The sequence below is a fragment of the Vicugna pacos genome, chromosome 10, assembly GCF_048564905.1.
Source record: "Vicugna pacos chromosome 10, VicPac4, whole genome shotgun sequence".
Taxonomy (NCBI): Eukaryota; Metazoa; Chordata; class Mammalia; order Artiodactyla; family Camelidae; genus Vicugna; species Vicugna pacos.
The window spans coordinates 10,196,106-10,221,583 of NC_132996.1; the positions used below are offsets into that span (position 1 = coordinate 10,196,106).

Here is a 25,478-nt window from a genome sequence, read left to right on the forward strand (position 1 = left end):
CTCGGTGACGTCACAAGGTAGCGCGTCGCTGGGACGGCGCGGGCGGGTAAAGCCGCGGGTTAGCCGGCGGGCGGTTCGTTGGGTATTCTGCACAGGGGCCGGCCTTCTCGAGGGGCGAACGTGGGCGTGGGGTTGTTGTCTCTACTGGCAATTGAATCAAATGACTGAAATAAAATAAAAGCGAATGCGAAGCTCAAACACTCCATCTGTCCCTTGGACTAAACGCCGGAGAGAGCGTGAGTTTGACTCGGAGACGCCTCTCCAGGTGAAGTACTTAGCTGTCAGCCAATGACGAATAGAATTAGGAGGGGCTTAGGGATTTGGCCCAATGTAAGTCAAGGGGAAAAAAGAGTAGGGGCAGAGAGAAAAACCTTCGCAAACAACTGCCCAATTGGATTGGGAAGCGCCCACGCAAACCTGGGACTGGCTGCTAGAACTAGCCGCGGCCTTGGGGCGGGGCGTGTTTAAAGTGGATTTCGCGCGCTGAGAACGTCGAGCTCTTATTGGCCAGCGACTACCTCCCTTTGTGGGAGCTCCCTGCGTAGCGGGGGTTAGCAGTTGGGCGGAGCGACCGGGTGACGCAGTAGCCTCCCCAGCCAATCAGTGGTGGGGAAGGGAGGCCGAGGAGGAAGCGGATCCGCTGCCGCGCAGCTAAATCGCATCGAACTATCCGCTTCGTCTCCCTCCGCCGCTGTCGGGGCCTAAACGGGAGCGGCTGGGAAGGCGTCACAGGCTGGGCTGGGGCGGAAGTGGAGGCGGAGGGAGACGACGGCGGCCGCAGGGCCTTGGGTTCTCGCGAAGAGGCCCTGGTGGGCGCAAGGCAGGGGGAGGGGGAGTAGGAGGAGCCCGCGGCCCGGGTGGCAGCGGCAACCGAGTTCCCCGTAGGGCCCCGCCTCGGAGCGGGCGGCGGTGGAGGAGGAGACTGAGGAGCAGGATGGCGGCCTCGGCCCTGTACGCCTGCACCAAGTGCACCCAGCGCTATCCCTTCGAGGAGCTCTCCCAGGGCCAGCAGCTGTGCAAGGTCCGTGGGCGCTGGGCGGCGGGCGGGCGGGGTTTCCTCGGCCGTAGCCCGAGGGAGCTGGGTTCCCGCTGCACTGCAGCCCCGCTCTCTTCGCCGGCGCCCTGAGGGTTAGGAGCCCTCTCCTCCTCACCCAGAGACCCCCTTATCCGAGAGCCTGGGCATCAGCTGGGAAAGCCCCTGAGGGGAAGACAGAGTCCTGCCCTCTCGCAGGCGGCCCTGGAGGGGGCCGGGCCCCAACAGCGTTGAGGGGGTCTCAGGGGTGGGGCTGAGTGAGGCAGCCACCTGTCTATGCCGCAGAGACCCCGGGGTGGAGATGTTTTCATCTCGGTGTTCTGCCTGGTCTGTCCTCTCCTTCCACCGGGAGGCAGGGGACGGTGTTTGCACTTTCTTGCTAGGAACCTGAAGCCGCAAAGCTGATGGCATCCTTCTTCCCTGCCCAGGAAAGCGAAGCGTCTGGTTTGGGAACAGAATGCTCTATGATTTGGAGCTCCTCCCATCCCATTAAAGCCGGGATGCTGTCTGTGAGCAACGGTGCAAAATAATAAGTAGTTTCACATTTAACCAATCCTTGAAATCGGCCCTGACAGCTTAATTTATCGGTAGCGTATCCCTTACATCTAATAAAGACAAAGACACCTACGACTTCCCTAAGAAATTGTGCAGTAATTGGCCACTTATTTGATAAATCACTCAATTGTCTACACTGGGGGGCAGATTTTATTGATATTTTAGGCATTTGACTAGGTTGGGTAATACTTTTCCACCAGAGAAGTGAAATTTGGGACTTTGAGATAAGTAACTGACTGATAACATTGTCTTATTACAGGAATGTCGGATTGCGCATCCTATTGTAAAATGTACTTACTGCAGATCAGAATTTCAACAAGAGAGGTTTGTATACTGAATAGTTTTTGATTGTTAAAGACAAAGTACTGTCATAAGGAATACTTGGGGATTGTAATCCCATATTTGTATTTACACTTTTTTAATGAAATGGTTTAGTTTCTTAAATTTTAAGTCATAAACCTTTTATACATGGTAGTAGAGAGAATGTTGACAAAAAATTAACAGTTATTTTACAGATAGACTTTATACATGAAGAAACAAAAAATTATTGCATGGAAAATGTACAGCCTTGCTAATGAAAAGTGCACGTAGAAATAGTTGCTGTTAAGTTATTATGAAATAGCAGAGTGTTAGTGTGGACATGGACCTGAGGAAAGATCTGTAGTTAACCAACTACCTTCCAAGAGTGAACTCTAGTAACTTGTTACCAGTGGAGAACACGTTTTTTTAACTGGGTGATTCCTATTAGAGCATCAGTGCACATAGAATAGCTTAAGAGAAGGAAAAATAATTTCTTCACAAGTAGATGTGAGCATCATAGTAGTGGAGAAGGCCCAGTGGAATGTCAGGTAGGCACTAATGTGTAATGCTGTGCATAAATAGTGGCAAATGTGAAGATTCTGGAACTAGATAGGAAACATGAGTTTTTGTTTTGTTCCCTTTGTCCAAAAATACACAATAAAAATGTATGAAAACATTTAAGTTAATTAAGAGGAGTAAACTTGGATAATATACATCCCTAAAAAGATCCTTATATTTGTACATTTAAAAAACTTTTTGGTCCATGTTAGAGTAAGTTTTGAGTACTACTAAAGCAGATAGTACATTTTGATTGTTTGCCTTAGTTCAGCATTGTGCTAGTTAGAAAGCTGCAGAAATTTCATCATCTATATACAATTTCCTTTTCAGCAAAACTAACACAATTTGTAAGAAGTGTGCTCAAAATGTGAAGCAGTTTGGCACCGTAAGTATGTCTTATATTTTCATTTCATTTTATTGCTAGTGGTCAGTTAATGTTTTCACAAAGATGGGCCCTTTTGAAAAACAGATATTGCTATGTTCTTAAATATTTCAAAATACCAAAATATTTCAGGAAATAAATTTTCTGTAGAGTCTGATGGGAAGATAACATTTAAAAAGTCATATTATGTGCATTTTATATGTATTGAATTTCAGAGTGAAATGTATGATTTTATTCTTTAAAGATTCAAACATAGCAAACAAACTCTTGGTAATAGAGAATCTCCTTATTTATAAAGTTTGCATAATTACACTTTTCCTCTTGTTCAGAACCTCTAACAAACATGCGTAGCAGCACAACTGAGGCATTTAATCACAAAGGCTGTGAAATTATCCTTTCTGAATTCTTTTTATATATATATATTAAAATCATTATTGATATATTACTTTTATGATTAGCCATATTGTTGACCTTAAGGCTTTCTAAATTTCTGGATTATCTTTTGAATATCAAAGAAAACCAAGGTATGTTATAGTTATGTTGAATATGCTTGTGCCAATTTTTTTTTTAAGTTGAAAAGTTACATGTGGTATATATTCCTTGCATTTTCTGTACCTGCATATGATTAAAAGTTGTTAAATGTATTTTGAATAAATGATATAGTAATTAAGCTAACAAGATATTAACTTAGTAGAAGTTCATTCCCCCAAATGCTAGATACATAAAACTTTTCTATCAATATGTACCTTTATTTTCATTCATTGAAATCTTTTTCATATGTAGCTTTTGTATTGTATAACATACTATGCAAATTGTAAATATGCTTCTCATGATCTTACTTAACTATACAGTAGGGTAACAAAAAGTTTCATGAGTTTAGAAGTAAACGTTAGTAAATGAATAGTAACATAATAAACATCTTTGACTATCTTAGGGCAATGTACTCGACGGAAAATTTTTTTGCCTATGGGTTTCCTTAATTCCTGAAATGTCCTGTATACTGGGTGTATTTTATGCAGCAAAATTTTAATATTTTTAAATATCTCAATTAAAGAAAATAATATGTCTGTTTTTCAGCCTAAGCCTTGCCAGTACTGTAACATAATTGCAGCATTTATTGGTACAAAGTGTCAGCGTTGCACAAATTCAGAAAAAAAATATGGACCACCACAGACCTGTGAACAGTGCAAACAACAATGTGCTTTTGATCGGAAGGAGGAAGGAAGAAGAAAGGTATCTTTTATTTATGTTATGACATCTTCTGGAAATTAAGTGAAACACCAAGCCAGTTGAAAGTTCTTATAATCAGTACATCACTGAGGCTTGATATATTCTTGGGGTCCCAGAAAGCAGATAGTTAAATGAAAGTGCAGGATCAGGACTTTTTCTCCTTGTTGGCGTTTTATGTTGATTCACGTTGATCGGTTGAGATTACGATGCTCTAGAACATATTCTGTGGTGGCTATTCTGTACTGTTTGGTTCTCTACCGTTTGGTGAGGGAGAATTACTGTTTTTAAATCCTTTCAGCTACTTACCCTTTTGCTGGTTACTTGAAGTTACTAGTGTGAAAAAAGTACCTGATGGCACATGCACACGTCTAACTTAAAGTTGGTCATAGGCCTTTTAACCTGGGGCTAACGTTTTAAAGCATTGTTTGTTTTTCTCTGTTTACAATGACTTACAATATACATGTATGCATGTGACATTCCTCTGCTGAGGAGCATTCACACAGGCCTGTTGTCCGTCAGTTTCAGTTGATTTGGAGGATGACTGTGTCTTTGAGGGGCTCTGCCAGATCCCTCCACTGCAGTATCTGTACCTTAGTTGTGAGTCATGTCCCTCCAGTACTTCTTGAGTGATCAAGCAGAAGATAAAAAATTTAATTTTTATAGATTTAGTCTTAATAATTTTGGAAAGAAGTCTCCTTTCCTCCTCCTTGACACATATACGTACAATTGGTTCTCATTGTTTGTAGTGTTTTATAAAGTTGCTGCAAACACTGAAACAGTGAATACTGAACTGTTGCTCCTATGGGCAGTACGGGATTAGGTTCCTTCTCTGGTCACGACCTGGTAATCAGTTGATCAGTACCTAATCTTGTTTTGTGTATGTTTTCATTAAAGACACCTTACTTAGTATGTGTCATTGATTGATTAAATTGAACTCATGCAAACAGCACTGTAGCTATGCCTGAATGAAGCTTATCTAACTCAGGTACTTTTCGCATAAGGTACATCACAGCCGCCTTGCATTTAGGAACACTGTACCTCACTTTAGCACTACACTTGGGGACCATTTTAACAGTGAAATCACCAATAAAAAGCACAGATGCAAAAATGGGGTACTAAGTGGACTGTGAAAAGGACCCTTGTTTACAGTATGAGAGCTGAAAAAGGCAGTAGAGCATGACCTGTTCAATCTCAGCTGGAAACATCTGTGGTCAAGCTACACATATTTCTTGCTGCTCTGTGCATGTAGGTGAATGATCCCGAAAGTAATGCAAGTTGATTTTGAGATTTTAGCAAGTAGGTGGTGAATTTGAAAATACAAAATCTGCGAGTGAGAATCGACTCTGTCATTCAAACTCTCCTTTTTTTGTGTAAATTAACAATTTTGCTGTAGTGGGAAATACTTTGTCATTTTAGTAATTACACAGTAGTTTAAGAATTCAGGCTCATGCCTAAAGTTTCTTTCAAATATATCATCAATTTATGATTATTTTACAGTAATAAGAAAACAAAGTTTCTCTCTCCAAAGTTAAGAATGCCTCAAAACTAATGAAATCCCATATATTATCCTTTCTAACTTTATGATCCTCCAAACAAGCATTTCCCCAAGTTTTAGAAAAGTGTAATTTTACAACAATCTCTGTGTGTATTTGAAATATATGTTGAGCAGTTTACCTGGTTTCAGTTTGAGCCAGTTTACAGATGCATTTCATCTAATGTAAATATTTTCTTTAAAAAGGTTGATGGGAAGTTATTATGCTGGCTCTGTACTTTATCATACAAGAGAGTTTTACAGAAGACAAAAGAACAAAGGAAGAGCCTGGGATCTTCACATTCGAATTCATCATCTTCATCTCTTACTGAGAAAGACCAGCATCATTCAAAACATCATCACCACCATCATCACCACCACCATCGCCACAGCAGTAGCCATCACAAGTAAGTAGTTTGGAAATTGTGTTTTCCGAAGTCCTCCCTGGCATTTTAATGTCTATATTGGCATTTTAACTTTTTGCAGATACGAGTTCTGTGCTAGTCTAGTTTCTGTTGTACATGGTAAGCTTAAGTGTCTAGGGCTGTTTCCCACTTTTTTTTTTTTTGGTGTATAAAATTACACATAATGAGTGCGTTTACCTGTTTACCACGCATGTAAAGATAGGACATCTGGGGAATTACAATGTAAAATTATGATCATATAATTAAGTCAAAATATAAGTACATCAGAGTTGTTACTTCATTGATTCATGTTATCAAAAGCCTCAGTTTTCTTTTTTGATTCAAGTAATTGTTAGGATTTTAATGTAAAATTATTATGATTTACCTCAGTTACTGTTGTTTTAGCTAAAACCATTTTAAACCAGTAACTAGGAAATGTATTTGGTATCTTTGGAGAACAGATTGTAACATTATCGTTTGTGACCATGACAGAAGCATTCTAAATCTAGAAGGCTCCCAAAGTCTGAGAGGTATTCCTTTTAACTAGTGGTATTTTCCTTTTCTTAAAAAACACAGACAGGGGCTCTATTTGAATATAAACAACTACTTGGATTTTAAAGTGCCTTGGGGGGAAACGTTATATAATAGTAATACCTTGACCTTTAACATGTGTAAAGTTTTTTTTTTTTCTAAGTGTGGCTTCAGTCTCCGCAGACAAATCAAGAATGTTGAAACAAATTATACACAAAAATTAAAACAGAAAAAAAGGGATATGATACGCTGATTTTCAGAAGAATTCAGTGTCTTTTTTCCCAAATTTCTCTGAGTCCTTTTAAGTCCTAGATACTTAAAACATAATTTTATTTACAGAACACTGATGCCTGCTACAGTTAGGAACACATGGTGATATTTGTGGAGTGTAATATAGTTCTGTCTAATTAACAGCACTTGGTTCTAAATTATAGGCGAGCACATGTTACACTAGGTGATGGGGGTTTACTGAGGCACGGATGTTGTTTGCTTCTCTAGCAGTTTGTCCACTTGCCTCACTGCGCGACTATAGTGATTTCTAGTTGTAACAGTGGTAGACTGCATAATGACTTCTGGTCTGGCTGTTGTGAAGAAATCTTGTGATCTGTATATCAGAGTATCCCAAGGAGCAGGGGAACGTAAATCTTCCTTGTTTTTGCTTCTTGTTTTAAGAAAAAATTGGAAAAAAATAACACAGTGGTAACTGTCAGACCTGAGACTCAGCTGAAATGCCTCTTTCCCTTGTCATTTACAGATCAGTTTGTTTTAGCGTGATGTGAAAAGATGCACTCAGATTATAAAGATCAGATTTTGTGACAGTAACTTAATCTTTTGAAAGAAGAACAGATTTCAAAAGTAAAGGGAAAGAAGACTGACTTTTTGTTTTCCTTTTGATTATTTAAGAAATGCAAATACTATTTTGTATTAGATGAGTAGGCAGCCAGTTTGTGGAGTCCTATCTTGAGTTCAGTAGATAAGGATGAGTATGAGGAGCTTACATGTTGTGATATGTAGTGATGTGGGGTGGAGGGAGGAAGAAACTCAGGTCAGTATGAATCCAGGAATAGCCCACCTCAGAAAGCTAAGATGAGATTCCAGGTGCTTCTGTTAAGATATCATCAATGCGGTTGTTCTCACTTAGAGATCTGGATACTGCTATTAATTCATGTGTGACTATATGGCTTCCTGATGCCTTTAGTGAGATTTGTAAAAGAAACAGAACGGCAACTGAATTCCTCAGTAGGGTTGTCGTTCATTGCCAGGTGGAAAGAATAACTCAGGTTGACAGGATTACAGCTGCCGTTTCCCCAACTTGTTATTTATTTATAGCTGATTCTTAAGAACATAGTTTTATTTCTTACTTTTGCTTTAGAAGTTTCTACAGCTTAAACAATAGTTAATTTTATACACACACACGTAAACATGTACATATTTCTATTGCGTGTACGCTAGCACAGTACTAAATGTTTTTACATACGTAACTTATTTAATCCTTATGTTCTCTATAAGGTATGCATTATACCCATTTTACAGGTGAGGGAACTGAGGCTCAGGGATTTTTAAGTAACTTACAAAAGGTCACACAGCCCAGGTCTTCTAACATCTCTTATATTGTATATACAATGGACCTTGAACAACAACAGGTTTGAACTACATAGGTACATTTATATACTGAGAATTTTTTTTTCTTTTTTTTTTTTTTACCAAATACATACCATAGTTCTACATGACCTGCAGTTGTTCGAATCTGTGGGTGTGGCCCCGCCTTTGTGGAGGGCCGACTATAAAGTTATGTGCAGATTTTCAACCGTGCAGAGGATCCGCATCCCTAACCCCCATGCTGTTCAAGGCTCAGCAGTATGCGTGGTGTCTGGTACATAGGAGATGCTCTGTACCTGTTGAATGAATAAACTAGGGGTTAGTGAAGGATTGGCTAGCATGAAAGTACCAGAGAAAAGTATACACAATTCACAGTGAATTATAAAGTAGTTATTAATATTGTGACATAATGGAAAAGATGTAGTATTATAGTGTTAATTATAAGTAAAAATAAAAGCAGTCGTTACTCTGAAATTTCTCAGTATTTTCAGCATGACTTCTCCAGAGTACAGCCTAACGAAAGACTAGAGACTTTGGAGAGGATTCTTGGGAAAAGTAGGAAAGAAAGACATTCAGGTATTTCCTGGTTGAACTTGACACACTATTCTGAGCAACTTGAGTTACTCCAAAGGAATCTCCACACAGGATTATTAGGAAGGCCTTAACTTTAAAGACAAAACATCTTCTGTCTGAGTAGTAAGGGCAATCTAAGTAAGATGATTTTCAGACTGTGTAATTGTAGAGCCCTGTTTTACAAAACCTGGTAGTTTTCATGCTCATATACTCTAGCCCTTAGTATGATAATCAATTGAATTATGAAAGTCCTGATTAGAAAGAAAATTGTCCCTGTCATTGTACCTTTCTTAAAAAACTTAAGATGGCTAGTAGTCTTTGATTAGAATTTTGGAATCTAATCTTACTGGGATGTGATTTATTCAGTATCTATTAGCTTTAGTCTGAAAACGTAGTTGAACGTGTCTTTCTCTGAACAAAAGATTATAAACATATATCATTTGATTCCATTGGGAAGAATGCTGTTAACATGTTGATGTATTAAATAAATGTTATGTAATGTCATCTGTGTATTTTTCAGAATCAGCAATCTGAGTCCAGAACAAGAGCAGGGACTATGGAAACAGAGGTAAATATGTTAACGTATTTTCTGAAGTACTTTTAAAAATGTGACATCCCTTTAACTTTGTTACTTAGGCTTTAGAACGAAACTGATGCTCACTAATCTTTTTAGGGGAAGAAGAATAACTTTTCATTTGATGCCTCTGCCCTTTTTACTCTAATTATTTTTGTTAATGTTTGGTTTCAGCCATAAATCCTCTGCAGCAATTCAGAATGAAACTCCAAAGAAAAAGCCCAAATTGGAATCTAAGCCATCTAATGGAGATAGGTAAAAATGAATTCCTTTAGTGCTGTGGAAATTCAACTTAGTTGAACGGTTATGGCTGATTGCTGGTTATTACTAGGTGAAAGAAGAGAAACATGTATCTTCTGCAATGACTTCTTTGAGTCACCTAGAAAAGTAAACATAATCAGTTAAAATTTTGAACTTAATTTTGGCAATAAGAAAGTGGCACTGAACTATGCTGTTCTATTGGGGCATAAATTTGGGTTTTGAAAAAAATCTGAATAGAGAACATTCTCTTTATCTTAATTATTCTTCAGTGAAACACAAATCTAATTGTGATATTTGAACTTGACCTGCTTGGAAAATGTTTTTAGATTTAAAGTATTATGAGAGTGACTTTGTTTTAGTTCATTAGCCAAAAGTTTGCTGATGTTACTGTACAAATTGGCTGCCTATTGCTTTACACTAGAAGTATTGACCCCCTAAAAGCTAATACTGAATTATATTTCTGCAGGTGTATGTAATGTGTGCCATTAGTAAGGTAATTTGCCAGTTGCATCCATTTCTGTCAGGTACATATTTTTTTGCATTAGCCTTAAGGATGTTTGTGGAATTGTCTAATTTATGCAATTTGAACACCTGCTAATTTTCCTTCTACTTCACTTAACTGTGTTTTACTTTTTTCTTTTTAGTAGCTCTATAAATCAGTCAGCAGATAGTGGGGGAACAGACAATTTTGTCCTTATAAGTCAACTGAAAGAAGAAGTGATGTCGCTTAAACGTCTCTTACAGCAGAGAGACCAGACCATTTTAGAAAAAGATAAAAAGGTAGGTACATGGTTCACTGAGCCTGGTAAGATTTGCATCTTGACTCGTGCTTGATAGTTGCAAATTTTGTTAGGCTTTGGTTGATAACTTGGTAACGTGTGTTGTGCATGATTCTTACAAGACATAGAAACCCAAATTGGAACCTAAGCCATCTAATTCATAGAATGGTCTTTCAGAATTTTAGTTCTGAGAATTAATTGAGAGCTAATGAGATTTCTAATAATTTCTGAACGTTAGTTTTCAGTAAGCCTGTAATCTAAAAACAGGTCTAATGTCTCAATTTGGAAATGAGATGTAAATGGAATATTATGTCAGTTCTTTTGATATAAGAAAGTAGTTGAATAAAGTATACCAATTATGTATTTATTTCAATCGAGATCAAATAACTGACGAAAAGTCATGCTATGGGAGTTTCCTGTGTGGTACTGATGAGCAGCAGGTGTCTAAGATAGGAAGTTAAGTGTACTTATTGGGACTTTATCACTTAGATCAAGAGGAATATCAGATATGTTGTCTGTTTAGTGAAAAGTTCTAACACGTTCTTTGTGCACTTGAGCAGAATTTTACCTCTTTGGGCCTCAATTTTCTCATTTTAAAAATGAGACTATTAACACCATCTCATGGGATGATGGTTGTGATTAAACGAACATGTGAAGTGCTTGCTGCGGCTCCGGCATGCAGATGTGCTCATGGCTGCTGTCACTGATGTTTGCTTATCGTGGAGGGTAGAACCTACTTCTGTTCTTGTTTCATGGTTCTGACTATCTGAGGTGACCTATTTCAATCATCTTACTGCAATAGGAAAATATTAAAAATACAGCTTTTAAAATTATGAACAAGACAGGATTATAGATACGCAGCATATAGATACCGCTGAGTATCCACAGCAGCGCTTGGGTCTGAGTTGGCTTTTACCTCTGGCGTTCAGCAGCTTTATGTTACATTTCCCCACACCTTGGACTGGCATAGGGTAGTTACGGATGGCTTATTTTTTATGGTTCTTTTTGATTAACAACAGAACTTTTTAAACTAGTTTTTATGGAGGTTTGTTTTATGCACAAAATTTTAGAGACATTTCTGTTGCACAGAGACAGGTGTTTGTGTATTAACCTAGATAAAAGTTGAAGAAAATGGTAAGTTTATTATAAAATATCAGTGATTCCAAAACCAAGTAGGAATGAATTATGGAATTTTGGCTTTTTTAGATTTTTTTCCTTTTCTGTCGTGACTATTCTGTGGTACTGCAGTTAGTTGAAAGTTTTCTGTTTTTGTTAGTTCCTTTTTTCTCTAACAAACACTAATAGGGCTGGAAATTAACAGTATTATAAGAGAAATAATTGTAAGCCTAAAATAGGTACATATTTACAACTTTTTCTTATAATGTAAATATGAGACAACAAAGTTAGTTTCTTGACTTTATTTCACTTTATTCATTGACTTCCAGAGCCAGCCATGTACTAGATAATGAGGTTAAAAATATGAATAAATAAATAAGACATGATCCTTGTCTTCCATAAATTCATAATCTGGAGGCACCTCACAGTGTAGTGATGAAAGTATCTTAGCTGCTCTGTTGTGAACTGGCATTTCAGAACAGGAATTCCTTTGTGATACTGAAAGCAGAATTCAGTTATTCTTTGAATTTGACAAAAGCAAAGGCTTTCATTCAGAAAATCAGAGAATAAGACACCATGACTTCCTTTCTCTTTTTGCTGTGCCTCTTTGTTTACTAGCTACTGGGTGATTGCAGAAAAGAACATGCAGACTTTTGAAGCTCACATAAAGAAAACCATTTAAAAATAACCAGAAGCTTGCTTCTGCATGGCTCTGATAATGAAATGGTAGATCAGCTTGTTTTTTAATGGGAAGTCATAAGATTTTGTATTTTTATATATGTCATTTATATATATTTAGGGAAAAATTGTTATGTAGCTGTCACTGCTTCCTCAAACCACTAACTTTTCTCTTACGTTTATCTAATTTAGCCAAAAATTTTTAAAGTAACTCCCTTTCCTTTCTCATTCCATGTTAGTGTATTTCTGTGCTTTGGTCTCCATTTTTACTTCAAGTCTTAGGTGGTATTGGATAATTCTGGCTGTAAATTTAAAAATAAAAGCAATATAGCTCTTGGTTAATAAAACTGTTCCTCTGTGTACTTGCCCAATGTGAAACCTTTTTTCTTTTATCATTGGAAAAATGATTTTAATCTGAAACCAGTTTTAATGTTTACTTTGTTTGTATATAATGTGAAGTATGTTTTAATTGAAGCATTTTCCAAGGTATTAACCATTAAGCTTTCCTGTCGGCATACCCCAGTTGTCAAAGTGTGTCCAGTGAAGCTGCCTTTAAACAGAAACAAAAAAGGCAGCTTCTCAAAAGTTTTACTGATGGCTCAATATTTTTCTTAACATTAAAATTTTATTAATGTTAAAGTAAAGTAATAAATTAGATAGGGTTCATCATTTCACCAAACACAGATTCTAGATAAGTTACAAAACTGAGGAAACTGCTGTTAACATCCTTAACTTTAATAATGAATCGTGAGTTTATTTTGAGGAATATTTAAAATGGTGTGTGTGTGTGTGTGTACACACATATCCACATGTATGTATTTTTTAAATCTTTCAGTTAACTGAATTAAAGGCAGACTTTCAGTACCAGGAGTCAAACTTGAGAACAAAGATGAACAGTATGGAAAAAGCTCACAAAGAAACTGTGGAACAACTTCAGGTAAGAGGGTTATTTATGTAGACTGTTAGGCAGAGAGTGCTAAACTTGGTTAACGATATCCACTCTCTTAGACTGGTACTGGTATCCCTATTTTATGAATATTTAGTGCATTTTCAGTTTTGACTTTGATTTTATAAGTTCCTAATCCTGTTCCCATTAAAAGTTATTCCTTGAAATTACTTGATAGAGGATTCAGTAGATTAATTTTGAAAACTTTTGCCTAAAATTCAAATGGAGTTTTCAGAATATCACTGAAGTAGGTTCAGTTAATCATCAGGTGAAAAGGGAAGAATTAAAAATCAGACTCATGAAACTAAGGTGGAAATAAGGTCTTTAGTACATTGTACAGTTAGTCAGTCTTCCTGTTTCCTGCCAGACAGTGGGAGGACAGGTGGGGGCACAAAACCAGTTTTCAGGGACTTTAAGTGGAGAAAATTCATGCTGCATGCAGTGATGCAAAGCCAAAGAGTAAGCTTTAACCTTTGTACTGTGATTTTCAAAGTGCCGGATAGGATTCTGCTGTCTCCACAGGAGGGAGCTTCCAGGGACCTAGGCCGGCCTCGGAGTACGCAGCGTATACTCAGTAGGGTTTCAGTGTATAGAGCAACTGAATGGTGATGCCAGGAGTCACCACAGTGACAAAGAGGGTGGTTCCTGAGGGTGGAGAGATGGAGAACATCCAACAGAGATACTGCTTACTCCTTATTGAAGCCTTTTCTCAGCTAGTTTTGATAAATTTAGAAGTCAGACCATACTAAGTTAATTACATGTTCCGTTGATGTATACATTCTGACATTTGTATAATTAATCTTTGGGTAACAAGGTTTTTAAAGTTCAAAAATTTTAAGTCTAAAAGCATACAAGATGGCAGCACACAGACTTTAGGCTCTTGATGGGAGAGCACAGCTTGGAAGGAAGGAATTAATACTGCCCTGTTTTGTTTCATTTGTTTGTTTTTTAAACATTGTAGTACCAGCGGGTATTTGCTATTCCTTTTGGTTTTTTGTTCTTCATTCTTTGAAAGTAGCTCAAATTGAGTAAAATTTTAGTGTGAATTTAGGAACCTGTTGAAATTTGAGGTAGAGGTTGCCTAGTCTTAATGCTAATCTTATTGTTAACAAAGAATTTTGAAGAGGAAGCTTTTGTAGAACAGAGTAGGTATTCAGATAATTTGCTGAATGAGTGGCGATTTATGGAACTGCTCGTCTGCCCCCTGTTCTGAGAGGTCGCCCATTTTGTATATTAGACTTCTTATGCTTTATTATTGTTCATTAGTTTTATTGTGTTTTATTCATTCAGTTATTAATGCTGAATGATTACTGGAAACAAAATCTTCTGCATGGTCATCTCTAGTTTAATGTGATGAAGCCGAAACATTAGTAAATCCAGAATGACGTAACAAAAACTGTGAACAGTACTGAAATATGATCAAACTTAGTACTCCTCGCTGTTCAGGAGAGGAATTCGTTGTTTTATTTTGTAGTTGTGAGCACAGGGGAACCTCTCTTTGACATCTGAGCCTGATTGGTGCCCTAAGCCCATCTTAAGCCTCTAGGTTCATAGCTGCAGTGTCATATTACACAATAATAACTACTAATCATATAGAAGGTCACATTTTTCTTCTTTTTAGAAGTATACATACCTAATTTTACGTCAGCTGTCCTTATTTGCTCCTGACGGTCACACTCTGTTGTGGTGTCCTCATTTTACAGATGAAACTGCGCTCACATAGTCAGTCAGAAGTTACATAGAAACCTACATCTTCTGACTGAGATTTAACTATACTTTCTCCTGTTCTGCACTGGCTCCCACTTCAGGTTACTCAGGTTTTCTCATTTATCTTTGTTGTCAGACCACTTCCCTGTATCATTTGTGTTACTGCTGGTGACATTCTGTCACAGTTATGTATCCTCTTTTAACCCCACTTCCTTTAGCAACCAAGTACTAGTGAGGTTCTCTACCTAAGTGAATGAACATAGTGGACAGTTTTTCTTTTTGCGGTAAGAAACTGAACCCTGAAGCAGAAAATTTACCTTGTTCTAATAGCTCTCAAAACATTTTAAACTACCAAACATGGAAAATAAGCACTGAGCATCACGAGAAAAAAACTGTCCAAAATATATATATGTATTTATCTCCAAACCCTAAAACCTAACCAACCAAACAAAAACTAGCTAAAATATCAAGACTATCAAATAAAAAATGTACCTTCACTTAGGAGATAAGCTGATGAAAGGAGAAAGGGAGCTAACATTCGAGTACCTGCTACCTACCAGCCACGGGGGGCTCAGTGTTTTGTATATTCGGTTAGTTCTAATTCCTGTCAAGGTGGATGAAGTTTCTGTTTTATATACAAGAAAATAAGACTCCAGGTTGCTAGCAGATAAGTAGCAGAGCCAGGACTGAAAGCAGGATCTGTGTGATTCTTTATCTGCTTATTCTTTCCTAATTTAGGACAGCATTTCTAAACATTTTTAACTTAACTTACGCTTAAGAGTTCTTAAATAATTGATTTTTGCATGGTGCATAATAAAGAAGTAACTTTAGGATAAAACTGTTTAATGTGTATATATTAAATACTACATAAACTACAAAGTATGTATTTTAAATGTACTAAGAATAAGACAGATTTGGACTTATTTCCATTTAATAACTGATGCACTGTTTATTTTTCTTAAAGGCCTTTTTCTTACATAATTTATCAGCAAATAAACTTATTAGTGACGTGATTAGGAGACTGAATATATAAGCGCAGATTGAAAATTAGCTGCTAAAGAATTAAAAGGAAAAGCATCTTTCAATACCTGAGGTTTGAGTTCTTGTGTTTCATACTTTGAATTTGAAAATTATAAACTCACCGATTTTTTAAAACATTTCTTAATGATGAGAGAGAAACAATAATTTGAAAATTCATTTTGAATGATTTGATATGCCATTATAAATGCTTTTCTATAAATACAACTGACAGATCTGACAGGTCTCTTGAGGCAAATTTGTAGGCATTGCCCTTTTTTTAAGCCCTTCATTCATTTGTATTTTAAAGTTTCTGTTTAAGATTCCTTTTTTTAGCCAGTGAATCTATTATAGTTATAAATTAAATAATATGTAGCTAACAATAAAAAGAAAACAACTTGGAACTACCACGTTGACTAGCATTGGTCAGCTGAGTGGTGTATCAGTTGATCACATGTGTGTACACTTGACTTCTGCTAACTGCCAGGCATTCTTGGTGATTTGTCCTCTGAGTTTCTCACAGTTTAGTTTTAAAGGGAAAATAAAAATCCTTTAAAATTCTTGATGGTTTTCTAAATTTGAAATTGAACTGGAAACTCTTTAATTACCACCTTAATTATTTAATAACATTGAATAGAGAAATGCTGTTAATCATGCAGTTGAGCATAGAAAATGATTTGACTTGCAAATATAAGAGATCTCTAAGAGTATGTGCATTTTGGAGGTCATAGGTATTAATTAGGGAGAGTTTGATTGGAGAAAGGGTAGGGGAGTGGAGGTACAAAGCCTGGAAAAGATTAATATTTCATGACACTGCTTTAAGATGGTATAGAGACAAGGCAAAATGTTATCTTGCCATACCAAGGCTAAAATTAGACTAGATGAAGCACTGAGGTTAAGAAATGTCTGGATAAGGAAGAAATCTTGAGACCTGTGGAGGAAATTGGTTTTCAAACATAAACCAGAGGATATCTTTTGAAATTTTGTTATTTTTATGGCGGTGCTCAGATTCCAAACCGTTGCCAACATTCTCTCTATTTAGGCTCAAAAACTCCAAAAGCATTTGCACATGAATGTATTTGTATATAGGAGGGTTCTTTATTATCTACGTTTGAATAGTTAAGAGATTACATAGGGAGACAGACACAGTCACAATATGAAAACGTTCACCAAGGGCCTGCCCGCATTTATACCTTCCTCCTCGCTAAACACTGGTGGCTGTCATAGCACATTGAGGACATTGCCTTGAGGACAGCATCTTTGTCAGTGGATGGAGCATTTGAATGATGTGCAAACTCAGTTCAGATTGATGGCAAAGAGACATCTTGAATCTTTGGAAAAAAATTTCAGCCTTTTGTGAAACTGAAAACAGCGATGATGTGTAAATTACATCACAGCGAGTACCAAATAACTGTGTGACAATTAAAGGAACAAAAGACCTGAAAGGGTGGTTCTGACGGGTGCTTCAAAAAAAAAAAATTTTATTTTAATATCATTAAGTTCAGAGAGTAGTCATTTGGCAAAGTGATAAAGTCTGAATATTTTTGCAAAAAGACCTCTTATGCTTATTCTATAATTAGGTAAACATCAAAACAAAATAGTCTGGAAATAATCCTCTCAAGTCATCATGAGTTACTTAGCTTATTAATTATAAAATAATACTTACATAGTTTCTGTTTCATGTTTTTAAGATAAAGACTGAAATTTTTTTCTCTGTGTGAAATTTTGACCCTCTTTTAAGTGGATTTAGTTTAAGTTGCCTTTGGAACCAATTGTATCTTTGGACAACAATTTATATTAATATTGAAATTTACAAAGGGGGCTGATACACCACCAATCTAGAATTTTCCTTCTGCATGTCCAACATTAAAGAGACGAACCTCAATATATCAACTCTTTCATTTATTCTGTTCGTGTTTCAGTGAAATCTTTTTAGTAGTATTCTTCAGCATGACTTAATATTTCAACCGTTTTTAATTGTAAATGTTTTTGTCTCCCACAGGCCAAAAACAGAGAACTACTCAAACAGGTTGCAGCCTTGTCAAAGGGTAAAAAGTTTGACAAAAGTGGAAGCATATTAACATCCCCTTGAGAAAGTAGTTGTTCATTAGTGTTTTTGCTGAAAATGTAAAATTTGAAAAAAAAAATTCTGTGAAGCTCTTAAATTCTGTGTAGTGGGAAAATATTTTTGCACACCATGTCAATTGGTGTGTTTCCTCTTCACTTTTGTAACTGATAATACAGCATTTTTTAAGTTGTAAAACATTCAAATGAAACTTCAACTGGTTTGAAGTAACTTTTTAATTATTTGATATCCAGGAACTTTTTTGCCAGCAATAGTATTAAAGGGTTGTAAAGGAGTACATGAGTAGTGCTCTTTACAAAATGCAACATGCAATAACAGGGGTGGTGTGGTGGTAAGGAGTCAGTGGAGCGGCGGTTTTGTTTTTTTGTTTTACACTACGCTAATTTCAGATAAACAGTTTTCAACTTAGAAATACAGAAACTTTTCAACAAAAATTGCAAACACTGGTTTTTTGGTAATTGTGTTTATACTTTTCATCAACATCAATTTAGGAGGGAATCATGGTGCTTTTATTAAATGGACTTCAGAATATATGTAAATATGTTTTTACAAGTTACGTCATTAACATCTCTTAGTAAACTAGTATTTTCATTATTGGCATAGGAATTCATGTTTATTGTACAGTATCCAAGGTAAAATGTGTTTTGTTTTGTAAAAACTACTGTAGATTTTTACTTACAAGTGCCTTTTTGCCACCTAATGTTTTTATTTATAGGAATGCTGATCTTTTTGTACATACAGTTGTTTTAAAATCATGTTTAATAAATGTTTGTATATAACTGCATATGTACAGAAGCCTATTTCAAAAGGAAATCAAAGTTGCTAGTAAAACGTTTGAGGTCGCGTTGAGAACGGTTAATGCATATAGACTTTAGATGATTTTGTGGTTGGTTTCTGTGTGATACGGGAAGCTGTTGGTCATTGAATTCATTGAGTTATGTCAAAATACTTCCCCAAAGATTTCATATTAAATCACTTCTGATAGAGTAACTTTATTTTTTATGTCATATGGCTTCATGTTCATATTTTGTGGGTTACATGTTTTACTTTATTTTTCTTTTATTAAAATTCTAAAAAAATTAATAGTTTTTCTGCAGTGGTCCATATATCTGCTTTCCCTATAGTATATGGTTATCTAAGTTAATATTTATGTACACCATACTTAATTTGTAAGTTTAAAGCAAATCTGGAAAAATTAAATATCTTTTAAATCAATCTGTGATTATCTTTTAATAAATTGGAATCTACTGTAAGATTCAGGCACTATTTATAAGAAAATTATATCAGAGTCTTTAAAATTGTCTATAAAAGGTAAAGGTAGGGTGGGGATAGATTAGAAGAAGTTATTGACTAATTATATTCTGATCCAGTGGTTTTAGCCTGTAGTCTAGAATTGATCTCCTACTTAATAAATGCCAGTTCAGACTTTCAGTTCAGTGTTAAAGCAGCAGGCATTGCTGGATGTATTCTGTAGAGTAGGTTAACTCCTTCTCTTAGGAGTTTATGGACAAGGATAAATTTGTTTCAAGTAAACTGTTATTAAGTTTATCACATTTGAAGATACATGTTTAAATAAGCATTGATTGTGAATATCCTATCAAAGATTCTCTTTCCTCAGAACACAGGATAACTAATGTTTTTAATATGATTCATGTTTCAGTAGATTATTCCTATAGTGATTCATTACAAAGTGATATCAAATAATTCTTTGTCCAATTTGAAAACATAATTCAGGGTAATTTTCAAGGGACAGCAAAATACTGAATCAGTCAGTCTTGGAAAAACTTAACCAGTTTATTTTTATGAGGTCTTCATGCAATAATCTTCCTAAATTTAGTATTCTCAACAATGATATATGATACCTTCTTAAGAGAGATTTTAATGTTTGTAGGATTTGTTAAATTCATAATACAGTTACTACCTTTCTTTAAAATTTATAATGTTTGTATTCTGGTTTCATAGCCATTTGTCAATCCACAGTGGTCATTATGGTTTTAAAATAAACTGTGTAATAGTTCTTACACCTTGTTGGAACTGCTACAAAAGAAAGGTGGCCCTTCCCTGTTTCGTAGATAACAGATTAAAATTGAAATCAGTTGAAATGATTAAGCTTTGTAAATTCCAAGGCTAAAACCTTTTAGGGGCTTCCCAATATTTAGTCCTAACTGAATGCCCTCTCTTTGTTCCATGACCTTATTTTATAACTTAATTATTTTGCAATTGTATAAACTAGTCATTGAGTCCCAGTCCTGGATCTTAGCGTATTGACATAATGAGCTGATATTCTCAGTGTGGACCTGTAAGGAGGTACTATGGTGTGCCGTATTGTGCTTTCTTAGCCTGTTTTCAGCCATTGATTAGCATTTACCAGTGAGGGTCATTTTGGCTCCGGTTATTTATGTATTAATAGCCTGTGAATATTGCAGTCCTTTTTAGATTGTATTGGTCTAAATAAGCATTCTGCAGTGAACCTGTTAAGCTGTTCACATGTATAGACTATTGAAATACTGTACTTGTACACATCTGACTGTTGACATTTTGTACTTTTTTCTAAATCCAATATTTCACAATAAAAAACTTGTCAAAAGCTTTGTATTGGTTTCCTATTGCTGCTCTAGCAAATTACCACAAACTTAGTGGCTCAAAACAGCACGATCAATTCTCTTACAGTTCTGGAGGCCCGAAGTCCAAAATCAGTTTCACTGAGCTGAAGTCAAGGTGCTGGCAGGGCTGGTTCCTTCTGGAGGCTCCGGGGGCGTGTCTGTTGCCTTGCCTCTTCCAGCTTCTGGAGCTGCATTCCTTGCATTCTGTGGCCCTTTGCTCCTTCCTCCATCCTCAAAGCCCAAAGTACATCTTCAAGTCTTTCTGCCTCTGTGGTCATATGGTCTCTCTGGTCATAATGCCGCCCTCTGTTCCCGCTTATAAGGACCTTACGAAGACATCACTGGGACCACCTGGGTGAATCTATCTCAAGTCCCTAACTGTATCTGCATACTCCCTTTTGTCACATAAGAGTAACAAAGTGTTTCTGTCTTGAGGGGCCAATACTGAGCCTACCATAAGCTTGGCCTAACTTTTTCCCCAGTATAAGGCTCTAAAATAGTAGATTTGAGAGAATTGACTCAGGCCAAACAGGAATTTAATTTTTCTGTTAAAACTGCTTTCGTGAAATAGATATTTTCCTGAAAAGAAATTACATAAAGTTTTATTGAGCTATTTCAAGCAACAATAAAGCCAATCAAGCTATGTGTAAAGAGACTTTTGCAAACGTTGGCACGACTAGAACCATGCTAGATTGTTTGATGGGATAAGACATGAAGACATGATACTTAAACTTACAGCCTAGTCGAGGAGACAATATACATGAAAAAAGTCTGGTACTTTAGTGCTGTAAAGTATAATAAGCTAATAGTTTTTAGCAAGGGCGTTTCCAGAATCATGGGAAAGGGTAGTTGGCTTTCTCAGAGCATGCATTTGTCAGGGAACAGGGTGGTGGGGCTCGTTAAGCATGTGTCGCTGGGCCTCAGCCCCAGTTTCCTGAGTCCATAGCTCTGGGATGGGGCCCCCAAACTTGGTGTTTCAAACTCCCAGGTAATGCTGATGTGTCTGGGCCAAATTTTGAGAACCAGTGATATTAAAAAAAATGTCATGAAAAGGTTTAAGGAACAATGAGTAGAAAACATTTTGGGAAGTATTGAAGAATAAACTTGGAAGAGGTTTTGGGAATGCATTTTAAAAGCAATTTGGGTAGTCACCACTACACTAGATTTTTGAAAAGGAAGTGATGTAAGACCAGATAATTTGACACTTTAAGAAGGCTGTAGGAATCATTTTCTCCAACTGCTTTATTTTATAGCCAAAGAAACGGACTAGGAAAGGGCAAATGACTTAAATGTTGACTTTTATTAATGTCCTGACATTTTCTAAAAAGAATTTGAGGTAGCTGGATTTAAGTGACTTGTACCTGGCAGATCTGCCACAAAATGAAAATCAGTTTTAAGGAGGAATGTGTATAGTCGTCATATCAAACATAGCTAAGATGTTGAGGATAATGAGAAAAGTCAAATGGATGCAAAAAGCTTATGGGCAGAGAAATCTCCATTCTGAACAATGCCTTGACGTAGAAGGCACAGAATGTTTTAATTGACAAGGAGATGGTAGACTATTTAATCCCAGGGTTTTTTTCTCTCATGTTTAATGTGATATGACTATGTTTAGAGTATGTAGTGCTAGTCACCACTTTTCAAGGAAAACATAATCTGAAAAGTTATATGATTAGAGGGTTGGAAACTATTTTGACCAAAATGATGTTTCTAAATAGAGAAAACTGGGCCAGAGAAATGAATAGACAGTTCATAGGAAAAACACACATGGTCCTTAACCATGTGAAAAGATGCTCAAACTCAACTCATGAGAAAAATGAAACTTAAAAGTATATGGAGTTACCATATCTCACCTAAAGGTTTGCAATAGTCCAAATCTGACAGCATACTTTGTTGACAAAGTTGTAGGGAAACCCTCTCCGAGATTCCTGTCAGTCCTTGCAAAACAGTCCCTATGGAGGTAAATTTTAGTAACTAGCAAAATTACATATGCAACTATGCTTTGACCTAGCAATCCAATTTCTAAAAATCTATCCCAAACACACTTACAAAAATGAAAAGATATATATATATATATATATAATATATATAATATATAAATAATATATACGTATATGTATCTCACAAAATTATTTGCAATAACAAAAACAGAAAAACAAGATCAAGGGATTGGTTAAAAAACTGGTATGTCCGTATATCAGATACTATGTAGTTGTAAAAATAACTCGGCTGTTGCTCTAGGATACATTGTTAATTTAGAAAAGCAAACTAGAAGAACGCATGTTACAGCATAGACTATTTACAAACACACAAGTATCTGCTTATATTTCGTAAAAATTGTAGTCTTAATCATAATTTTAAAAAATGGTTATTAAGGGACAGGGAGGGGTAGGTTTGAAGGGATAATGTTGGAAGCTAGAGTTCTTTAAATATACCATGTTTTGTTGATTTAACTTTAGAGTCATTTAAATGTTTTCACAAAGATATAAAATAAAACAATCAAAAACGGAAAAGAAAGGAAACAAACATCTAAATACACAGCCAGTTGGTGCCACAACCACACAGAGAAATATTCTAATTGCTATATAGTGTAGCAATTTGCACCTCCCTAGTGGGATATGTCCTAAAGTAAAGAACTACAGAAATCATCTTACACTGTTGACAATCATACTGTTGATGACAGTGTTAGCATTCTGAGATTAGTGTGTGGGATAAAATATTGTGGACTAAGGCAAGTGAATAATCATGTGATATTCTATCATTCCATTCATTGCTTAGGACAAGGATTCTTGGCTAAAGAGAAAGGAGATAAGTTTAGCAAAATCTATATAGTCCTGTTTTTAATTAGAATTATCAGCATAAACTCAAGATACTTTAGGAAGAAATAGACAAACTCAGTCATAAAATCTTTAAGACGAGCCTGCAACATCTTCTCAGACCAGATCACAAGGAAGCTATCAAGGACGATTTAATGTGCTCTCAAAAGACTCAGGAGCCAGTTAGAAGACAGCACTATTTGAACATCATTAGAGAAAACAATATCTGCAGTGGGTGGAAACACTGAGTATGTTTAAATACGTGAGTTCAAAATGATACTAAATAAAGAAAAACACACCATACAAAAACCAAAGCACTAATTGCTCACCACTGCAGGATGCTAGCAAGCCAACTCATTATTTTGAAAACTGGTAAGTAAACAGAAAACAATTCAGTATTTCCCACAGTCTCCATACAAACTGTACCAAGTAGTAAATGAAGGATACTTTTTCTTAAAAAAAAAAATTCCAGTTAATATGTGAAAATGGAATGATGCAATTACAATATCATTATTTTGCAAATTCTAATGAGTGAATGGAGATAATAGCATTGGTCATGCTCTTGGTCAGCATACTCATTCTTAACATCACGTGCTTTCTGAAGGAGTAGCATATTACTACCCATAGAGCAGTTTTGCCGAAGAGAATTGAATCTGAATCTGATCAAACATCTGCCAATTTACAGGAAATAGAATATCACGTTGAATGACACCAAAGGGATGCAATTGGCACAATTGTTTCTTCAATAAGTTGCAAGGGGAAAAAAAGTAATGGAGCAGAGTTGTAGAGGAAATATGGAGTGAGAAGTATTTAGACAACATCAACCTATCACAATGTGTGGACCTGATTTGGATCTTGAATCAAAAAAAAAACTTCAAAATTAAAAAAAAAGAACATTTATGACACCACTAAAAATTTGAATACTGACTGATTATTTAATAACAGTAAGGAATTACTGTTAACTTTCTCTGTGTGATAATGGCTTTATTGCAGCTGTGTTTAAGACACCTACTAAAATATAGTAAAATGATACGGTGTTTTGTATTTGATTCAAAATAATTTAGGGAGGGAGGTGGATGGGAATATAGATGAAACAGGATTGACTGTAGTTGTTAATTATTGGAATTGGGTAATTGGTATATGGCAGTTTATTACACTATTCAGTTCAACTTTTGTGTAAGTTTAAATTTTTTTTTTAATAAAAAATGCCTGCACTACTACCACCATCAACCCTGCTGAGCGGTGGCTCAGCTGAAACAATGAACTTTAACTGAAAGAAAAAAAAAATAGGGACAATACAGAGAAAAGGAGAAATAAGGAAAAAAAGCCATCCACAATTCTACCACCCGGGGAAGTACAATGTTTGTTTCATACATTTTCTTCCAGCGTTATCTGTGAGTGAGGGCTATGATCGTGTTACAGTATAACTTTGATTCCTGTGTTCATTCTTCCTCTCTCCTCACCACCATAACAAAAGCAAATCTTAAATTACAAAAAAAAAAAAAAATAATAATTTTTTTTCGTAATTTCATAGCTATACTTGTAAGGCAGAAGAGCCTAGTATTTAAGACCACTATTTTTGGAGTCAAATCTGGTTTCAAAGCCAGCTCTGCCATTTGTTAACGATGTTTTGGGGGTATTATATTTATTAATATCTCTGAGTCTCAGTTTCCTCATCTGTGTCATCAACAGTTTATAGGGTTGTTACCAACTGTTAAATAAGACAAAGTATGAATACACAAAGCACTTTACAATATCTCTGGCACATAGTATGCTTAGAATGGGATTAGTCAATTGTTAACTTAATCAATTAAAAATCTTTAAAGATGACATGAAGGCTAACTGTGCCTTTTCAGTTTTTGAGCATGTTTCTTGATGAGTCTGATACAACAGAAATATTAAGGTTGATTAGTGGCTTTACAGTTTTACCCATGGAACTCATTTTCTTTTATCAAGTAAAATCTTATCAGGAATCCCAATATATAAAACAAATTAAAGCTGACAGACTTTAAAGATGGTATCCTTTTCAGTGAAGGATTCAGTACAAGTGTTGGTGGCTTAGAATCCTTGATAATGCCACATAATCTAAGTATCTTAGTTACTTGAATTTTGTCTGAGTTATTGCTAATTTTGAATTAAGAATCTCAATGACTGTTATCTTATTGTACGGGTATTTTCATTTCAGAGGAGTGAATTTCC

At 36.0% G+C, this 25,478-nt stretch overlaps 1 protein-coding gene across 4 annotated transcripts; it reads left to right on the top strand.

The window, feature by feature from the left end:
• The first annotated feature begins 41 nt into the window (after positions 1–41).
• Positions 42–17,939, top strand: FAM76B (family with sequence similarity 76 member B). Of its 4 annotated transcripts, none has more exons than XM_072968943.1 (10): positions 42–265; positions 1,848–1,912; positions 2,777–2,831; positions 3,906–4,061; positions 5,797–5,996; positions 9,217–9,264; positions 9,445–9,525; positions 10,176–10,311; positions 12,940–13,041; positions 17,777–17,939. In XM_072968943.1, the coding sequence occupies exons 1-10, from the start codon at positions 185–187 to the stop codon at positions 17,864–17,866; spliced, it is 1,014 nt and encodes a 337-aa protein (XP_072825044.1). In that variant the 5' UTR covers positions 42–184; the 3' UTR covers positions 17,867–17,939. The 4 variants fall into 4 exon arrangements, with proteins under 4 accessions (XP_072825044.1, XP_072825045.1, XP_015096784.1 ...); XM_072968944.1 differs by lacking the exons at positions 42–265; positions 17,777–17,939 and adding exons at positions 582–1,021; positions 15,722–17,766; XM_015241298.3 differs by lacking the exon at positions 42–265 and adding an exon at positions 584–1,021 and having other exon boundaries at positions 10,179–10,311.
• The last annotated feature ends 7,539 nt before the right edge of the window (positions 17,940–25,478 follow it).